Consider the following 21,343-nt stretch of genomic DNA (forward strand, 5'->3'; position numbering starts at 1 on the left):
GGTCAAAAAATATATAAAAAGTCATAGTATAGTATGTCAAACAGTCATAGTATAGTATGTCGAAAACAGTCATAGTATAGCATGTCGAAAAAATTGATAAAACCGTCATAGTATAGTACGTCGAAAACAGTAATAGTATAGTATGTTAAACAGTCATAGTATAGCATGTTGAAAAAAGTGATAAAACAGTCATAGTATAGTATGTTGAAAAAATTGATAAAAAGTCATAGTATAGTATGTCTAAAAAGTCATAGTATAGTATGTCGAAAACAGTCATAGTATAGTATGTCGAAAACAGTCATAGTATAGTATGTCAAAAACAGTCATAGTATAGCATGTTGAAAAAAGTGATAAAACAGTCATAGTATAGTATGTTGAAAAAATTGATAAAAAGTCATAGTATAGTATGTCTAAAAGTCATAGTATAGTATGTTGAAAACAGTCATAGTATAGAATGTCAAACAGTCATAGTATATCATGTCGAAAAAAGTGTTAAAACAGTCATAGTATAGCATGTTGAAAACAGTCATAGTATAGTATGTCAAACAGTCATAGTATAGTATGTCAAACAGTCATAGTATAGCATGTCAAAAAAAGTGATAAAAATGTTGATAAGATTCAATGTCCCAGCCTAGACTGGTGATTGAACCAGGGTCTGCGCTTGCAGTGTTTTCTTGGTGGTTTCATTTGGAGTAGCAATAAACTCTAACCCACCATACAGCATAGGACAATATATCAAAAGAGTCTTAGTGTAGTATGTAAAAACAAGTGATTAAAAAGTCGTAGTATAGTATGTCGAAAACAGTCATAGTATAGTATGTCAAACAGTCATAGTAAAGTAAGTCAAACAGTCATAGTAAAGTATGTCGAAAAAGTGATAAAAAAGTGATAGTATAGTATGTCGAAAACAGTCATAGTATAGTATGTCAAACAGTCATAGTATAGTATGTCAAAAAGTCATAGTATAGCATGTTGAAAAAGTGATTAAACAGTCATAGTATAGCATGTCGAAAAAAGTGATTAAACAGTCATACTAAAGTATGTGGAAAAAATTTATAAAAAGTCATAGTATAGTATGTTGAAAACAGTCATAGTATAGTATGTGAAACAGTCATAGTATAGCATGTCGAAAAAAGTGATAAAACAGTCACAGTATAGTATGTCGAAAAAATTGATAAAAAGTCACAGTATAGTATGTCGAAAACAGTCATAGTATAGTATGTCAAACAGTCATAGTATAGTATGTCAAACAGTCATAGTATAGCATGTCGAAAAAAGTGATTAAACAGTCATAGTATAGTATGTCGAAAAAATTTATAAAATGTCATAGTATAGTATGTCGAAAACAGTCATAGTATAGCATGTTGAAAAAAGTGATAAAACAGTCAAAGTATGTCTAAAACAGACATAGTATAGTCTGTCAGTCATAGTATAGCATGTCGAAAAAAGTGGTAAAACAGTCAAAGTATGTCTCAAACAGTCATAGTATACCATGTCAAAAGAAGTGGTAAAACAGTCATAGTATAGTCTGTCGAAAAAATTTATTAAAAACAGTCATAGTATAGTATGTCGAAAAAATTGATAGAAAGGCATAGTATAGTATGTCAAAAACAGTTATAGTATAGCATGTCGAAAAAAGTGATTAACAGTCATAGTATAGTATGTCAAAGAGTCATAGTATAGTATGTCGAAAACAGTCATAGTATAGCATGTCGAAAAAAGTGATAAAACAGTCATAGTACAGTATGTCGAAAAAATTGATAAAAGGTCATAGTATAGTATGTTGAACACAGTCATAGGCCCAATCCCAAAGTCCGGACTCACAGACTCACTTTGGTGCGCGTTCATGCGAAATTCGTAAGGGCTTAGGGTTGTCCCAATGTCGAATTTCAAAGGGCGTGAGGGTTTGAGTACACACTTACCGAGCCCATTCTGTGAGTCTGCATCGATGCAGACTTCACCAAAGGGAATTACCCACAGTTCAAAGCGTTGTGACGTTTACCGCGGAGACCGTATGGAAATCCGGAAATTACAAAGGTAAACAACAGCATGACACACGGCCACGGAACAGACCAACCTGTTTTCCAGCTTCCAGTGATCTTGTGTGAAGTGCTGTCCCAATCCCATTTATACCTATTTGAGCCCATGTGGCCTCACACACTCACTCACTTAGCACCTGAGATCAATTAAGTCTGTGAGTCTTTAGTCCTCAGGCTCACTTTGGGATTGGGCCATTGTATAGTATGTGAAACAGTCATAGTATAGCATGTCGAAAAAAGTGATAAAACAGTCACAGTATAGTATGTCAAAAAAATTGATAAAAAGTCACAGCATAGTATGTCGAAAACAGTCATAGTATAGTATGTCAAACAGTCATAGTATAGTATGTCAAACAGTCATAGTATAGCATGTCGAAAAAATTGATAAAAAGTCATAGTATAGTATGTCGAAAACAGTCATAGTATAGTATGTCGAAAACAGTCATAGTATAGCATGTCGAAAAAAGTGATAAAACAGTCATAGTATAGTATGTCAAAAAATTTATAAAAAGTCATAGTATAGTATGTTGAAAACAGTCATAGTATAGTATGTCGAACACAGTCATAGTATAGCATGTCGAAAAAAGTGATAAAACAGTCATAGTATAGTATGTCGAAAACAGTCATAGTATATAATGTCAAACAGTCATAGTATAGTACCTCGAAAAAATTATTAAAACAGTCTTAGTATAGTATCTCGAAAAAATTAATAAAAAGTCATAGTATAGTATGTCGAAAACAGTCATAGTATAGTATTTCAAACAGTCATAGTAAAGTATGTCGAAAACAGTCATAGAATAGTATGTCTAAAAAAGTGATGAAACAGTCATAGTATAGTATGTCAAACAGTCATAGTATAGTATGTCGAAAAAAGTGATAAAACAGTCTTAGTATAGTATCTCGAAAAATGTAATAAAAAGTTATAGTATAGTATGTCGAAAACCGTCATAGTATAGTATGTCGAACAGTCATAGTATAACAGGTCGAAAAAAGTCATTAAAAAGTCATAGTATAGTATGTCGAAAACACTAGTAGTATAGTATGTTAAACAGTCATAGTATAGTATGTCAAACAGTCATAGTAAAGTATGTCAAACAGTCATAAAGTATGTCGAAAACAGTCATAGTATAGCATGTCGAAAAAAGTGATAAAACAGTCATAGTATAGTATGTCGAAAAAAGTCATAGTATAGTATTCCAACAACAGTTATAGTATAAAAAATGATAAAAAAGTCATAGTATATTATGTCAAACAGTCCTAATATAGTATTTTGAAAAGAGTCGTAGTATAGTATGTCAAACAGTCATATTATAGTATGTTGAAAAAATTATTAAAACAGTCTTAGTATAGTATCTCGAAAAAATTTATAAAAAGTCATAGTATAGTATGTCGAAAACAGTCATAGTATAGTATTTCAAACAGTCATAGTAAAGTATGTCGAAAACAGTCATAGTATAGTATGTCGAACAGTCATAGTATAACAGGTCGAAAAAAGTCATTAAAAAGTCATAGTAAAGTATGTCAAACAGTCATATTATAGTATGTTGAAAAAATTATTAAAACAGTCTTAGTATAGTATCTCGAAAAAATTAATAAAAAGTCATAGTATAGTATGTCGAAAACAGTCATAGTATAGTATTTCAAACAGTCATAGTAAAGTATGTCGAAAACAGTCATAGTATAGTATGTCGAACAGTCGTAGTATAACAGGTCGAAAAAAGTCATTAAAAAGTCATAGTATAGTATGTCGAAAACACTAGTAGTATAGTATGTCAAACAGTCATATTATAGTATGTCGAAAAAAGTGATAAAACAGTCATAGTATAGCATGTCAAAAAAAGTGATAAAAATGTCGAAAACAGTCCCAGACTAGACTGGTGATTGAACCAGGGTCTGAGTCTCCATACGCCATAGTATAGTATGTCGAAAAAAGTCATAGTATAGTATGTCAAACAGTCATAGTATAGCATGTCGTAAAAAGTAATAAAAAACTTGTATGTTGAAAAAAGTGATAAAAAAGTCATAGTATGGTATGTCGAAAACAGTAATAGTATAGTATGTTGAAAAAAGTGATAACAATGTTGAAGTCTATAGTGCCTACTTGCTGGCTCTATTTGGAGTAGCCCTAACTTCCATAGTCATAGTATAGAATGTCGAAAACAGTCATATTATAGTATGTCAAAACAAATTATAAAAAGTCATAGTATAGTATGTCGAAAACAGTCATAGTATAGCATGTCGAAAAAAGTGATAAAACAGTCATAGTATAGTATGTCAAAAAAGTGATAAAGTCATAGTATAATATGTCAATAAAATGGTTAAAAAAGTCATAGTATATGTCAAAAAAAGTGATACAAAATCATAGTATAGAATGTTGAAAAAAGTGATAAATAAGTGATAGTATAGTATATTGAAAAATGTCATTGTAGAGTACGTTGAAAAAAGTTATAACAAAGAGTGCTGTTGATAAAAGTCATAGCATAGCATGTTGAAAAAAGTGATAAAGTCATAAAATACTATGTTGAAAAAAGTCATAGTATAGTATGTTGAAAAAAGTCATAAAAAGTCATATTATAGTATGTTGAAAAAAGTGATATTGTATGGTATGTTGAAAAACGTTATAGCATAGTAGTTGAAAAAAGTGATAAAAAAAGTCATAGTATAGTAATGTGGGGAAAACAATTATCTGATACACTGCCGATATTGCAGTTTTTCCCACTTACAAAGCATGTAGAGGTCTGTCATTTTTATCATAGGTACTTTTCTATGGAGGAAATATTTATTCATTATTCAAATTGAAAGTCCAAAGAGAAATTGAAAGTCCATAGAGAAAACAAAACGAGATGAAATTAAAAATATTTTTTTTTTTTTAGATTTTCAATTTGGCTTTGGCTTTTGAATTTAATATTTGGCTTTTGAATTTGAATTTATGATTGGCTTTTAATTTTCATTTAATATTTGGCTTTTGAATTTCAATTTAACATTATCTTTTAATTTGACTTGACTTGAGTATGTCTAAAAAAGCCAGAGAAGTCATAGTATGTCGAAAAAAAGTCATAGCATGGGATGTTGAAAAAAGTATGTCGGAAAAAAAAGTCAGAGCATAGTGTATTGGAAAAAAATCAGAAAAAAAGTCAGTATAACATGTGGAAACAAGTCATATTAAATAGTATGTTGAAAAAAATGAAAAAAAAAACAATAGTATAGTATTTCTAAAAAAGCCATAGTATGTAGAAAAAAAGTCAATCTGAATAACTTGTTGAATTCCATGTTTTCTGATTTAGGCAGCACACATACAGTACAAATGACTGGGCTTGTTTGTAGATTGGTATGCACTACAGATACCCAAATGTATGTGCACAAGCACTGAAAGTGTTTTTCATAATGTGCCCTTTAATGGATTCTTCTAGTTTACAGCATGTATTAATGTAGAAACACAGAATATATACACAGGATATATTTTATTGAGATAAAAAGAACACTACATTAAAACCATCTTGTTACTATCTATATTGAAATCAAAACTTTGTCATAAAAAACATTCAACAAATACAAAACATAATTTAAACAAAAACTTAAAATGTGCAGAATTCAACATAATATTGCATACATGAAGGGCATCACATTGTAAACAGAAGCAGCAGTAAAAGAGATCGCGTTTTACTCACAGTGATAATTAAATGATAATTTAAATGGGACGGCAGCCATTGTGTAACTTTTTCTTCCTAAAACTGACTTTCAGTTAAGTAGGTGTAGTACAGTTTCCAATAGTTTCCAATCCAGAAAAGGGAAATATTTCCTAAATTAAAACACAGATAGTGCAATTGCAGCAGATAAAAAAAACAACACAAAGACCGTACCAAAACTAAAAATACATTTTCTTTTCCATAACATCTCATACTTCAGGACCTGATTAGTACCAAATTGACAAATTGTGAATACATACAGCTCACTGCAGCAACCTAGTGGACAGCAAGCCTAACTGCAACCTTCCAATCATCAGCAGTGCCACAAAAAAGAAAAATACAAAAACCTCAGATGGAAATTACAATATTTATCGATGGACGATATTTAAGAATACTGGGATTATGTTTTCAGCATAAACTAAAATATGTCTCAATTCAAGAAAGAAGCAGACTGTTAGAAATGTCTTTGAGGGGTCCACCATCCCTTTTATACTAAAAGCAAATCACCTTCAAATAACTAGAATAATGTCTCTAAAACCTATTTAATCCACTTTTTACCACATATTATTATGCATTATGTATAATATAGTAAACAATACTGTTAACTCAATGAATAAATGTGTTTTCGGTCTACATCTAAAACAGTGTAATGACTTCTACCTCTAAATGTTCTAAGTCTAAGTGTGATAAATAGTTCAAATAAACACTCCATGTCCAGCAAGTCATGATTTCAGCACTGAAAAGCCAACTGGGAATTTCAGTATGCATTATGCACTGTATCAATCATTTAATTGAGAGTAACATATCCAAAACTGCAGTGGAACAATATACAACAAGTTAATGCAGCAATAACATTTTTTTTTTCATTTTATATTTCTGTAAATATGAAGATATTCCGGTCAATGGACACACTTTTAAACAAATAATTCCCTTGAATGTTTAAAACTTCAAAAAATAATTATCCAGCATCTCTCCAAGTCCCGTATCCTTTCTGTGTCTGATGTAAAATAGAGAGGTCATGTGAGATACCATACACTTATCACACTGACAGTAAAGTACAAAATCATCTGTCAGTTCATGATCCTTAGCTTGGGCTGTAACATGTCATTAAATGATACTCAAAAGTGGATTTTCCTGTTTGAATGTGTAAAAATAAGTTTTAGCAGTTTTCTGGCATTGGTACAGTGGGAAGTCAGAAAACTAGCCAACAATCTTCACTTGTACAGCATCTTGAGGCCGGCATCTCTTATAAGTGGAATACTTATCACTCCCCAGGTTGATTTAAAAGAGCCTTTTCAACTTTTAATTAGTACAACCAACAGAACTAAGAAAAAAGGACGTGCGTTTTCAGCTAAATCCAACGATGCCAATGCCATATCTAGATGGTGCAAATTTCTTTTAGAAACAAACGAGAACGACTGCCAGGTTACACAGCAAACAAAGTCCTGATCCATAACCACAGCTGACATGGTTGGCACTGAAACCTCAGATTTGCGAGAAAAAAAAAAAAAAAAAAAAAAAAAAAGACTGGCTTCATAATAAGGCTCATTCAAGCAGCAGAGTTAAGAGTCTGTTAAAGTGGCAGAGAGGTGACAGCTGGATAGCACAGGCGTTAACAGACAAAGATCATTTTTGTGATAATTAAGGGTGGATCTGTCATCGGATTTAGAAATCACTCTACAATGAATGCACGATACATTAAATGTCCCCATTTTAAATGGACAGTGGAATAACAGTGGTAACATACTGTTGGACGCGCCGAGGGTGAAAGTTGACACTAATAACAATAAACGTTACAGTGCCCATACAGCCTGTGGTTGAGCTTTGGTTGACTTTTCCTTGAGTGTTCCTTCTTAGGACGAAGATGGATATAGCGATATAGAGTTCAGGGGCCAAGAAAGGACGATGAAGAAGTCTTGGCCCCTTATCGGGACTTGGGCAGACGAACTGACAGCACTCAAGCCTCTGCAAAACGATGTCAAAGCTTTAAAGGGTCACTCCATAAACACAGTTATTAAAGATAACCATTACTCAGTGAACAAAACTCTGATACATTTCCATAATACCTGAAAAGAAAAAAATCAAAGAAATAAATCCATTATTGGCACTCGCACCGGAAAGTCCCTTTTCAAAAATGTGTTATTTTACAGATGTCTCCATCTATGGAAACCCAAATTGTATGTTTTGTTCCGTTATTATGTAATGACAGTTTCCTCATCCTGGCTGCAACAAAAAAAAAAAAAAAAAAAAAAAAAAAAAAAAAAAAAAGGATTCTTAGCCAACATTTCTCTTCAACTAAGCTGAACAAACATGTCTCAAATTTATCTTTCAGCAGCATCTTTTAAGTGCCAATCGGGGGTCCAGTGCCAGAAATGTTTTCTCCAGTAATTCAAATATCTTAAAAGTTGTTTTCAAGCGGCGAAGAACGCGTTTGCCCCGGAGGCGATTGATAACCAGATCAGCGTCGGACGTTGTCGGCAAGCCGGGGCTTCTAAACATCGATGGCCACGCCGTGTTTGGTGGAGATCACGTCCCTGGTTCCCGTCAGATACATGAGCACAGAGCACAGGTGAGGAAGCGTCGCCGTGGTGCTGACGTACAGCCAGTAAGGGAGCGGCGCCGTGTTGCCGAACGGGCACACCCACAGGCCGCGGCGCACGGCATCCCGGACGTGGTGCGTCGCCATGGAGATGAAGAGCATCCACGGCAAGGAGCACCAAGCGTCTTTGAGGCGCCCGATCCACATGAGGAAACGCAGGGAGAGACAGAGGACGGGGATGAGAGAGGAGCAGTGGAGAGGAGGACGTTGAGGGAGCGAGACGGCAGCCTGGAAGAAAGTGGGAGAGGGAACTGTTACTGCAAGCCATTTGCTGCAGAATGATGTGTCAAGTCTCACTACTGATAAGCAATTTGCTTGATTTCTGCCAGATTTTTTAAAAAAGGTACTGCTCACCACACATATTCCCATACGTAATCAGTTTATGGCATATATATTTCAAAAAAGGGTTTCCCCAGTTTTTCCTCTATGTTGATTTTGTAGTGGCGGCCCACCGTGGCAACATTTCTGCCACCACGGTATCAGAAATAGGGCTGTACGAAAAAAATGTAGTCGCGGTTGCCTTTTAAATTATCCTGCCGACATAGGCCTAATGCACCCCCCACATTGCAATTGGTTAATGGGCCCCTCCAGTTTAACTCCACATACTGTTGTGTCGATGTAGTTTATCGTCAAAACGTTCACTTTCTTCCGAGTCGACTATTAAACGAACAGCTCCACCAAAAAACATCACCGCGGTGGGTCCGTTCTAAGTGTAGACCTGTTGTAGATGTTAAGTGCCCTATAGTTCCTCAAAAAATACAGTTCAATCACAACTGTAAATATGCCTAGGGCTGGGCGATATGGAGAAAATCAGATATCACGATATTCTTGACCAAATACCTCAATATCAATATTGCTTCGATATTCAAGGGTTGACAATTGTTGCTTTAACGAAATATTTTCACACTTACATTTTTTTTTTTATTTTGATAAATAATCATCAGTAATGTGGACATAATGTCTAAATGGGGAAAAGGCAAATAATAGAACAGCTAGAACAGTCTGGTAAGTTCAGAAAAGTGCATCACTTTACTGTAATGCAGCATTTAAATCCAGGAAAAGACACCACTTATGTCATATCACGATATCCAAAATCTAAGACGATATCTAGTCTCTTATATCACGATATCAATATAATATCGATATATTGCCCAGCTCTACCTCATTGTGTGTGAATAAATATATTAGTTTGTGTTGCAGCGAAGTGTCAGTTCCGTTTCATACGTAAAACATTTGGCGGCGGGGTGTGTGGGGTGGGGGGTTGTTGTTCGGACAGACCTGCCCCCCACTGCTAAAAAAAATAAAAAATCCTAAAGGAAACACTGTTCCCTCATCGGATTGCTACTTATTCTGCTCAGTTCTTCCAAATATCAATTCAGTAGTCAATGTTTTGTGCCAAGTTGAAAACAGACAGAGCCAAAGACATAATGACCGCATTGAGTTTTAACTTGCTGTCTGCACCTTGTTCAGATGTTCTTTGATATGAAACCAATTAAAATGTGTTAAATGAACACTGTATGTAAAAAAGTGTTCCAAATCTGCAAGATGGCATGCCAGGTATGTAGCTTTTGTAACTCTGCCCTTTGATAACATCTCATGAAGAAATTGGTTGAAAATAATACATAGTCCAAAAGAAAAGTCATTTAAATAATCTATGGTCACTGAAGAGAGCCCAGCAGATACTGGACTTTTAAATTTACAGTTTATCTACACACTCTGCTATTGTTTTCTTATCCTTGGGCTGCTTTCAGGGGAAATTATATCTTAAAGGGATACGCCACCCGTTTGTTGAAATAGGGCTTTCCACGGTCTCCCCTAGCTGTAGATGGGTGGGCCAACGCATTTTTTTGTGTTTTAGTCCGGTGCAACACCGGCAGCGCCACCGCTAGTTAGGTTAGCGTAGTGAATGGAATCCTATGTTGCCGGTTAGCATGTTGTGAGTAAAAGTGAGCCAACAAAAGACAAAAAAAAAAAAAAAAAAAAAAAAAATACTGTAATTACTTGCACTGAGACAAAAAAATGCGTTGGCCCACCTATCTACAGCAAGGGTAGACCGTGATAAGCCCTATTTCAACAAACGGTGGCATATTCCTTTAAGCGAAGCCAAAAAAAACAAAAAACAAGCTTGTTTAGTGTAAATATGAGATATTCCTGCGATTAAAGATGGATGGTGCCAGACAAACACATCATTGCACAAGATTTAATAAAGGGCAAACACTGACTCTTTACCCATTGCAAACCTGGACTGACTACAATATGTTAGAATAAACTGATCATGATTGTAAATTTACTCTTTATTTCATTTTTAATATGCACAATTCTGGCACACAAAGAAAAGTGGAATAACCCTTATCTAAAATGAATATGAATTAGTTATACACTTTTGCCATGTTTGGTAAATTTTTTCATCTTCTCAAATATGTGTGAGTCGTCAGTAAGGGTGCAGTTCTTACCTTGAGTGACAGGGATCCAGCCATATAGAAATGGTCCAGGTCTATAATTGAAGCCAGAAGACCGGCAAGCAGCACCTCATACAGATCGCTCTTTTTCCTTAGTCCGATAACAACTGCCCATGACCACAGCCCCACCAATCCGTGCGTGCCGTTGTCTAAGGCAGCGCGCAGCCACAGATGGTTCTGGATGACGGACAGCTGGAGGGCGTGGTCCGCCACCACACAGAACACACCAAGTCCTGCAGACGCCAGCAGAGAGGCAGAGCTGAATGTCTGTAGGAGAGCCTGAGCTTTCTCCGTCTCCACAGCCAGGCTGAGAGGTACTGGAGCGCCTTCTCCCCCGAGGGCCCGCCCCAATAACGGGGACGAGGCGGGGGACGAGTCCAGCTTGGAGTAGAATCCTTGCATGCTGACAGATGGCTGCGGGGGGCCAATCGCCACTGAAGGTCAGCAAGAGTCAGGTAGACTGGAGAAGAAAGGAAGGGAGAAGGGAGAGGGATTACTTTTTTGGGCCAATGTGTTAACAACGCATATATGCAAATAGTACGTTCCAAGTAAACAAGCAGTTCTTTATAATAAAATGAAACGCTGGCAAGATGTGTACCTCTGTATAATGTTCTGTTTGAGTCTACCACAGTACAGTACCTGCGACTTAAACACCTCCTTGTTTTAAGAAAGAAATATTTATTGTTTTGATATCATTCAATGAATGCATGAATGAATGAATGAATGAATGAATGAATGAATGAGGAATGAAAACCCTCAAGGTTTTGGCAATGTGGCTTTGACACTGTGCATCAAACATAAAAAACAATAAAATAAAATATAAATGGACATTGTTTAACAAATATACATGACACAATGAAAACAATAAAGACAACACACATCACAGTGATGTGCATTAGTTAATACCATAGGCTGTAAAACAGAAGGTTCCTAACTAACTAACTAACTCTGCTTTGTACACATAATGTGTGCAAGATGTTATATACAGTTTGAACTATTTGACCACAGCATTACAGACATGACAGTTGGGGCTTAACCCTCCACAATTATAAAAAGCACAAGGTATCACCTTTACAACTGTGCCACTGTTCATGTAGTCTCGCAGATCGAAATGAATAAGTAAAGCATGTGCATCAGCTAGATTTCGCTGAAGCATTGCAGCACCACAATTAGCAGAATAAAAAAATAAAAAAAAGACCCTTTTAAAACACACATTTAAAAAAATAACTGCATACACCAGTCCTAAACTGAAGGTTACCCTGCATTCGAATGAAGACACTGTTAAAGTCAAAAAGCCTGAGACAGCATTAACATAACTACAAGCACAGCGTGTTCATCTGAGAGACCGGTGTTCATGTCTTGTCTTTTGAACCCAGAGGGAATATAAAAAATAGGTCTCGGTCTCTGATGCAATTGACTGAAATGTAGGACAGACTCAATTGGCAGTCTATCTGAATAGTCTAGCTAGTTATCGGTTACATCAGCAACTCGTTACAAGTCGCTGATGTAACAGCAGTCTCGCTTTTAATTAACGTACTAGTCATGACCCTAGTATGACATTTTAATTAGCTAACGTTGGCTAACGTCAGTTGTCACCTGCTTCCAGCTCCACGACAGCAAGGCTAAACTGTGTTTAACGTCACCTAACGTTGTATCCGTCTGACATTCACAAGTCAACGTTAGACTGTTTAAAAAAAGAAAGACATGTTGGATAACCCTATCTTACCTCGCTACAAAAACATCACTGACGCTGACAGCTAGCTAGGAGCTAGCTAGCTAACCGGCTAACGGTGACAGTGAAGATGCTGCTTTGTGTAGGCGGATAGCAGCCTGTCACGATTAGCTCAGCAATAACTGCAGTGGATTACACAACATGGCACTCTTTGTTTGCAATCGCAATGTGTAATTCAGTTGTATATACTGGCTAATTCATATGTCTTTTGAGTTATTTTTGATCGACCGGTTGACGAATATAACGATACTTACCGATACCCCATTGCCCTGCATTGGTAGACACTTCTTCTTCGTTGTATTTGTGGGAGTATGATGGTCGTCGGCGGCGTTTAGCTGCCACCCACAGGTCAGAGGTGGAACAGCCAGATTAAATCAGTCCTTTGTGATGCTTATTTTTTTGTTATATGAGGTAGTATTCAGCAGGGTGATTTTTAACATTAAAGAACCCCGAGAAAAAACATATTTCCAACATGTCTTATTATCACATTCTAGTGGGGGATGAGTTTTTAGAAGAGATAAAAAATGTTTTTAAGCTATTTAAAAAAACAGAAGGTTGTTGGACACTTAAAATAGTACACTAACTTCTGTGTTATTTTAAGAATCGGACCATTGACTGAGCTACATCTTGTAGTGATAATGGGTTAGACCTTTTTTTTCCTCTCTATTAAAATGGAATTCCAATACAGTAAATGCAGAGGTCTGGTTTGAGGAACAGCACATAACTTAGTCAAACATTAAAATGTCCAGTTGTGGCCTTTTTCAACATCAATCAATGGTACATTAAATATTTACATTACACATTTAATTTAGTTATTATTTAGTCCAACATGTCAATAGTCTAATACATTTTAAGAAATGATTGTGACTATACAATTAATCACACATATCGCTTCAATGGCATTATGGGCCCCGACTGGTACTGTGACCAGGACTAGGAGGATTAAACATTATTAACACAAACCACACATTACCAAAGGTTCATTGTTGAACACTGGAAGTCTATTCTGCAAAAAAAAAAACACTATTATATCTGGTTAATTTCATAGACTGTATTATATTAATGGACAGAGCATGTGTGACGTCACCCATTGGTTTGTGGAGATCTGCTATGAGTCGTCAAGTTTGCCGTTACCAAGCCCCCAGAAAGAGCGCCATGTCTTAAAGCCACCATGGGCTTAGCGTATAACGGTGGTAATGCACCCCATGGCCCAGAAAGACTTTTCACACAGACTTTGCATGGCGAAAGAAACTTCTATATTTCAGCGGATCATTTTTTGGGGGGTACATCAACAGCCCGAACACTTAAAGGGTCCTTGTTTAAAACGTCACATTTTTAACATTTTTAACATTTATTAGTAGCCGAATACAGAGTTATTTAACTAGGCATGATGAACGCGCATATTGGACGCAAGCAGACTGCACTGCACGTGCTCATATGACTGTTCTCCCGAGGTCTTGTAGCTGTACCAATGGATAATGCTAATGCTAATGGGTGTAATTCACCATGTGTTCTACTAATACATCCACGGTATGTATGCTGTAAAGCCTGTAACGTGGATGAGAGATGAAGCCATGGATGTTATTAAGAGAAGCTCTGTTCACAAATCTGCAGGCTAACCTTAGTAGCTAGCACTCTCATTGGGGCTTCCCGCCGAACGCTGTATCCAGTTCTCTTAATACATCCATGGCTATTACGGGCGCAGCCATCCTGGTTGCGGATGTGACGATTTTTGATTTTAGAGAGGGAGGAGTGAGCGGGAGCCCTAACACTCTATGTTACGTTACACACTTTGACTGACAATCACATCATAGCCATGCCCTAAAACACCCCTGCTTTTATGTATTGCAGAATACTTAAAACTAGCGATTGAGACCATAAACTCATTATGAAAATGTTTACTGAGTTAATAAATCAAGTGAGACGTGGGTCACTTTCTCATAGACTCTGACCTCCTTTTGCAAATGCACGTGTCTCCCTCTGCTGGAACTCAGATAGAATGCAGGTTTAAGGCATTCCGCATTTGCAGCACTTTGCCGAACCGGATGCTTTGTCCATTAATATTATACAGTCTATGGTTAATTCTAACCAAAGGTGGAAGAGAGAATACCAAACATTCCTCTACAAAAAAAAACAAAACATGTATCGTGGCTAAGGTAAAGCACATACAACATAGGGTGAACACAGTGAATTTAATTGTCATATATTTGACAGGGTGTCCATAAAAAGTGTTAGTGGACACCTTTACTGTTCTAAATGAATTGACTACATTAAAAGAAAACGAAAATGTGAATCTGTTATTTCCAACAGTGTTGCACTTCAGTGTCTCGTCCTCTGAACACCACGGGATGGCGCTAACACACAAGCTGCAAGAAGTAAGTTACACTGCCCCTCTGAACTGACTTTGTTTCACAGCGAATAACGTTAGCTCACATCCCGTTCACTGTTCAGGTCGCTACTTCAGGCTGTGGCCGACAGTACACATGGCAGATAATTGTTCGTGAAAATCTTTATATTGTTTTGGGGACAATGACGTAGCTGGATAGGTAGCTTGTCCTGTTGTTAAACATACTGTCAAATTATATTTATCGATTGCCAACTGTACCTTATGTTATTGGTGCAATTTTTTTTTGGCAGGTTAATGTCCTTCGAGGTGTCCATTGTCAGATATTAATTACTTACTTATCTCACAATAGTTTACATTGTTTCAGGATACAAAATGTGCTGTTGAATGAACCCTACGAGGTTGTCTTGCATATAAAAGTTGCTTTTAGTTTTGTTAAAATAGTATTTGTATTTCATGAATATGACAGGCAGAATAATCCCAATATTAAAGCCTAACTGGTAGATAATAATGTCTCCCGCATTTCAAATTAGGCAAACCTGCTGAGTGCATGCTTTTTAAATAGGTGTGTCAGTTCAAATGCTGAAACTTGCCATGCAAGAAATTTAAATGTCACCACTCATGTACAATCCAATTTTAATAATGTATCTATTAAAGAGGATCATATCTGTTAAATCCCCTTTAATGGCATGTCTTTACCAAGCCTGGTTCTCTTTATTTTAAATGACTTCCTCAGTAGATAGCTGTTAGAATTTCAAATTCAATCTGGGATTAGCTTTTTCTCCATTTAACCTCTGTGTGCCTGTTCAATGATTTAGTGACTCATTGTACCACTGAGCTTCATGTTTGCTTGTTTTTTTGTTCTTCTATTTCTGTGTTTTGAATGTAGGTATAGTGTCCACAGTTGCTTTGTATTTGTCTGCATGTCTTATTTTCCGGAGAAACCTGATGCTAAAAGCCTAATCGCATCCTTAAAATGCTTTTTCGAATCCAGAATGGCTCGGACACAGTGAAAAACCGAGCTTGCATATTTTGCTTGATTTTGTTTAATGGTCTGGACAATAAGCCTCAGTTCTTGAAAAGAGTTGCAAGATTAATGCAATCACGAGAATCACAACAATTTGGAGAATGAGCCTGCAGAATTCTGCAGTGAGTAACATCTTGGACACCAATATTCGAGCAGTAATTGTGGTCAATTGCTGTGACTGGTGGATTTGAGAGTTGAACATCAGGATTCTAACGACCTGGTCAAGCAGATTGTCAAAACTCACTAACATACTGTTGCTAATGTGACATACTGCTACACCTATCCCTTTTTGCACATAGCAAAGGAACTGGACAGTCCATCATGATGGTGGACTTAATTGATTTGCAGGTTACACAGGGACAGAGGAGAAATGATAGCAGAGAAGTGGGATAAACCAATGCATCTGAATGATTCTGCACCATGAAGAGAGGCACAGAGCTAGAGAATGCGTTTGAATGTTTCAGCACCATGGACAGCGCACATTGAAAGAGGTTGTCACTGCTGCCCTCCAGTGGCCAAAAGCAGCATTATTTTTCACTTTTCTCCTATATTGTGTTAAATTAATGAATAAATAAAGTAAACAAGTTTTTAATTTCACTGTTTGAACGTAGAGCTAAGCTAGCTTAGAGTATGACAAAGTTGCAAGAATTGAAAAATAAGTCGGTTTGAGCATTCATTACAAGTTTGAATTTGTTAAAAAAAACATTATAGATGCTATTTTTGCACTTTATTAGGTACTCCTACAATCTAATGCCATCCAGTACAACAGCACAGCCACCTATTCTACCTTTACAAAGCTCATATAAGCCAGTTTTTGTTAAAACGTTTTGAGAGGTGTTAATTTAATACTGGAATTGTTGGGTCTTTGTAAATTATAAAATGTGGTCTAGACCTACTCTATCTGTAAAGTGCCTTGAGATAACTCTAGTTATGATTTGATACTATAAATAAAATTGAATTGAACTGAATTAATTTAACTGCATGCAGTGTTGTAATGTAACAAAGTACAAATACTTTGTTACATTACACTCCATTACATATACTAAATAACATATATACTTTTACTCCACTACATTTCCCCTAAGCATCTTCGTTACTTGTTACTTGCAAGAAATGTTTTCTTACATTGGAGTGAACAATAAATGAAAATTCTGTCTTTGTTTTTCTCTTTGTTGATGTCAGACTTTGAATTAGATGTTTAAGAAGGATGTCAAAACCCTGAATATTATGCTTTACTATAAGGAAGCCACAATAAAGTTCATAATCAATTTAATTTTTTTAATTTACTTTTTAATTCTTATAATTAAGTAAATTTAATACCATAAAATTACTTTTAATTAATTAAGTACAGTCAATATCAGATACTTTAAGAATTTTATTCAAGTAATATTATGAAAGGTGACCTTACCTTCTACCAAAGACATTTTCTGGAAAGATTCTTGTACTTTTACTCAAGAAGCACTTTCAGGTACTTTATACAGTATGACTACATGTTTATTACTGTGGTCACAGTTAGTGGTGGTGTGGTACTATATTGCATTGTGTTGCAACTGGTTTTGATGTATTTAATATATATATATATATATATATATATATATATATATATATATATATATATATATATATAGGAAGTCATAGAGCAAAGATGGAGAGACAGCAAGTTGAGTGTTCAAACAGGCGAGAGCCAGAAGCCAGGGCAGAAGTGAGAGGGAAGGAGAGATTGTGTCATTCGTCCTGTTATCAGTGAAAGGTCAAACTAGTCATTTGAGCAGAGCAAGGCTGTTGAAACTGACAGGCTCTGTATGGCACGCACATACACACACGCACACACGCACGCACGCACACACTCACGCACACACAATGTGCCCAAGCCCAGCATGGGGAAAAAGGAAAGGAAGGAAAGAGTAATGAATGCAATACCCACGGCAGTAGATAAACTCGTCGGCACGCACATGCATGCACACAACACACGCACGCATGCATGCACACACGCACGCACGCATGCATGCACACACGCACGCACGCATGCACACACGCATGCACGCACGCACACACGCATGCACGCACGCACACACCACACACACACACAGGACTTTAGCTGACAGCTGTTAGATGGTGTATTGATTTGTCCTCGGCCTCCGCATCAGCCTGCCAGAACTTGTCAGAATATTGAAAGAAAGAGAAGAGAGTGCGAGACAGATTAAAGAGAGAGGGAAGCACAGAGCGTGATAGCTAAAGGTTAAAAGGAGAGTTTTGACCAAGCATATCTCATTTGTTCTTAATTCCTGGTTGAATCAGGCTGAATGTTGATAACTGTATTCATCTGAGAGGGTTATCTGCCAATATGTGAACACGGTGATGTCAGATGGGTTAAGAGAGCATGACTAAAAAGGTTTCACATAAAAAAGATGGTCTACAGCAGGTGAAGAATATCTGCACAGACCTGAGAACCAGAAATAAGAGGAAAAATGTGGCAGAGCTGCAGAACAGTTTATGTTGTTGTTAGTAGATTCAAAAGGACTAATACTCTTTTGATATTATACGGAGGGATTCTAGTCCTTACTCAGAATTTTTTTTTTCCATTGATGAAGAATGACTTTATGTTTTCCTTAAAATAAATGCACCTCTGAAAAGCCAATGAACTCAGCCAGCTGTCAGCTGATTTCACTAATTAGTAGTGAAATCAGCTGGCTGAGTTCATTGGTGGAATAAACACATGGCAGGACTTTTACTTTCTGGACCTGGAATTGACACCTCTGGTTAGCACTGACCTTTTCATTGAGTGAGAAACTAACTTAATGTGTCCTTTTACAAACACACTTCTCAAAGTTGCTCAAATCAGTCAATTAAGTGGACATAACTAATGTCAAATGATTGATTCATAATGAAATCAATTATAAAAGAACAGGACACGTGTTGAAATACCAACAGTGGATACATTTTAAGTGCCAAGGAACAAACAAAGTGAATACAGAGTGATGCATCACACCCAAACAGAACTTTAGTCCATGCAATGCCAATATAGATCATCTGAATCTGTAAAATATACTTCCCGCTGAGCCGAAGAAAAAAACATTCTCTGCAAGGGCACAAGTACTGATTTAGAAATGAAGCAGTGTTTGTTTATGGTAGATTGTCGGAAGTAAGAAATGCATCATCACTGTTATTCCATTGAAAAGTTACTTGTGTCTTCATGCTAGTTTAAAACATTGTTGCCCCTGCATTTCCACCTCACTTGATCACCCGGTCAGAATAACAGCACCGATACTGTGTATATATATATACTGTTTATATATATACACATATATATATATATACTTGTACACAGTATATATATATATATATATATATATATATATATATATATATATATATATATATATATATATATATATATATATATTGTGTTCTCAGTGAATCAGTCAAAAGGCAAAATGAGTATGAGGCCAGTGTGTCATCATTCATTGTGAAATGGTCACATTTAATGGTTGAAACCTGTCATTGTATATACATCTATAAAAAAGACCCCAGGTACAGGTTACAACATTCTACTGCTACTACATACATTATTATTATTATTATTAAATAATAAACTTTTTGTTCAATGTTAAAGTTACATATCATAGTTTACAAAATAGGATCAAGGAAAATTAAGCCATTATGAATGTCTGAAAAAAAACAACTAAAATCCTATGTGTGTTTGTATTTTTTTGTCCATAAGATAGAAAAAAATACAATAAAACACATTGATATTCCTTTGAATAACATAATAGTAACTGATGATATTGGCTACTGAAGTGTAAACTGCAAAACGTTTGTAAAGGCGTCAGAATTTGGAAAGCAAACGGTTTCGTGTAATCGTAATTCACAACACAGAGCAGAATGGAAAACCAACGTAGCTCGTTCCAACGTTTCAATAACCAACTTTGTCGTCGTCAAACCAAAACAAATGGGTGGGCAAGGAAGTGTTCAGTCTCAAATCCACTTTATTTATTGTTTTACAATCCAGGTCCTCGTTGCCAGTCGCTGAAAGCAGAGTGTAAAGCTAATTGTCTAAATAAGCCAGACTACCCTTACTGAATTCTTCAAAGTGTTAGTCTTCATATCGAAAAAAAAACAAACACTTGCTCCGTCATTTTGATTCAGTCGTTGGGAGTTGACAGATTCAGAGTCTGATTGAGTATTTTTGTGACTTCTTTGTTACCAAACAGGAGCTGTAGGGGGTTCCTCAGACTTGTCCCAAGTTTCATTCGTATACGATTTGAGTCGGCATCAATCAGGTGTTGTGCAGACACACGCAGACGCACATAACTTTCTGGGCTTTCACCCACGACGAAGGCAGACACAGGCTTCAGGAAGCTTAGTGAATTGTTTGGGAATCATTTTGTTTTTGGGAGGAGGGGGATGGGGGGGGGTGAAGTTGAGTCTTTGGCATGATGATTTAGCTGTATGGGGGACTGCTACGGGGACTATACACACAAACACACACACGGATGCTCTATATATGTGTGTGCGTTTGTCTGTACGGTGCTGCAATTTCAAGAAAGTGAAAATGAAGACTATCAATCAATAAAAAAAACAAAAACAAAAAAGGTAATGAGGATTTTGAAGCTTTTCTTGCTCTGAAGAGGAGATTCCCTAACCATCTGTTGTCTGCCAAACAGTGTCTGCTGTGGCCCATGGAAGCCACCAGGGGGAAATATAAGACTGTTTATGCTGATATCACCGCTGCTGTTGTGGTTGGTGCTGCTCCTGCTGCTGCTTTTGTCGATGATGCCGCTTTCAAAAGTTCCTCTGAAGAATTTCTTTGTCACCATTATTAAAAAAATGCTAAACCGCATCATCATCGTCTGGTTTCATGTCTAAGTAATCTCGGTGAGTAACTGTGTGATGGACAAAAATGATCGATGCACTGTATCCTTGAAACATGTGCAAAATAGAAAAAAGATCATCCTCCTCCTCCTCCCCCTCCTCTTCTTCCACTTACTCCCTTCAGGAATAAGACATTTACATCTGGAGAAAGAGACACAAGCACAAATTAGGCATCACAAACTGCAAACAGAATCATATATTGGTTAGTACTTATACTGGTTGCTTATGTTTGTATCCATCTGTTTCATTGTGTCCATCTGTCAGTCGCTCATTAACCTTTTAAATATAGGTAAAAGTACCAATTCCCAGCCTGTGGGCACAGGCCCTTTTAAAGGCCCTGCTCACACTTGGTTTTAAACTGCATTTTGGTAATCCGAAATCGCTGTCAGCAGAATCGAACACATCTCGTTCCATAGGGCAAAACGATGGACCATTATGCAACACTTTGTCCAACTCGCCGTAAAATAGGCAAGTTATAGAGCGTTGGTGCACTGTCACCAAAACAACCACCACATCCTGCGTTAATGACGTATTTTTCTGTTTCGTCCTTATCGGGGACGCATCAGGATGCATTAGTGTTTACAC

General features: G+C 36.5%; 2 protein-coding genes across 5 annotated transcripts in view; both read right to left on the bottom strand.

Annotated features, from left to right (window-relative positions):
* Positions 1–5,503: 5,503 nt before the first annotated feature.
* On the bottom strand, positions 5,504–12,850 carry tmem267 (transmembrane protein 267). 2 transcript variants are annotated; one of them, XM_028601686.1, is made up of 3 exons: positions 12,770–12,850; positions 10,778–11,243; positions 5,504–8,552 (listed from the first exon to the last, which is right to left on the bottom strand). In XM_028601686.1, exons 2-3 carry the CDS (start codon positions 11,183–11,185, stop codon positions 8,217–8,219), a joined length of 744 nt encoding a protein of 247 aa, XP_028457487.1. In that variant the 5' UTR covers positions 11,186–11,243; positions 12,770–12,850; the 3' UTR covers positions 5,504–8,216. The 2 variants fall into 2 exon arrangements, with proteins under 2 accessions (XP_028457487.1, XP_028457488.1); XM_028601687.1 differs by lacking the exon at positions 12,770–12,850 and adding an exon at positions 12,510–12,683.
* Positions 12,851–19,340: 6,490 nt separating this feature from the next.
* Positions 19,341–21,343, bottom strand: part of cntfr (ciliary neurotrophic factor receptor) — a 273,674-nt gene continuing 271,671 nt past the window's right edge. For all 3 annotated transcript variants that reach the window (XM_028602619.1, XM_028602618.1, XM_028602617.1), the window contains one exon: positions 19,341–20,899. In XM_028602619.1, the coding sequence (XP_028458420.1) occupies position 20,899 (1 nt within the window). In that variant the 3' untranslated portion in view covers positions 19,341–20,898. The remainder of the gene's footprint in view (positions 20,900–21,343) is intronic.

Source organism: Perca flavescens, chromosome 16, assembly GCF_004354835.1.
Source record: "Perca flavescens isolate YP-PL-M2 chromosome 16, PFLA_1.0, whole genome shotgun sequence".
NCBI lineage: Eukaryota > Metazoa > Chordata > Actinopteri > Perciformes > Percidae > Perca > Perca flavescens.

Bases quoted from the DNA above. Each gene is read 5' to 3' on its own strand.
- tmem267 (XM_028601686.1), bottom strand. From the start codon at position 11,185: ATGCAAGGATTCTACTCCAAGCTGGACTCGTCCCCCGCCTCGTCCCCG. The intron at 8,553-10,777 runs GTAAGAACTGCA...ACTTTCTTCCAG, and splicing joins CTGGATCCCTGTCACTCAAG to GCTGCCGTCTCGCTCCCTCA.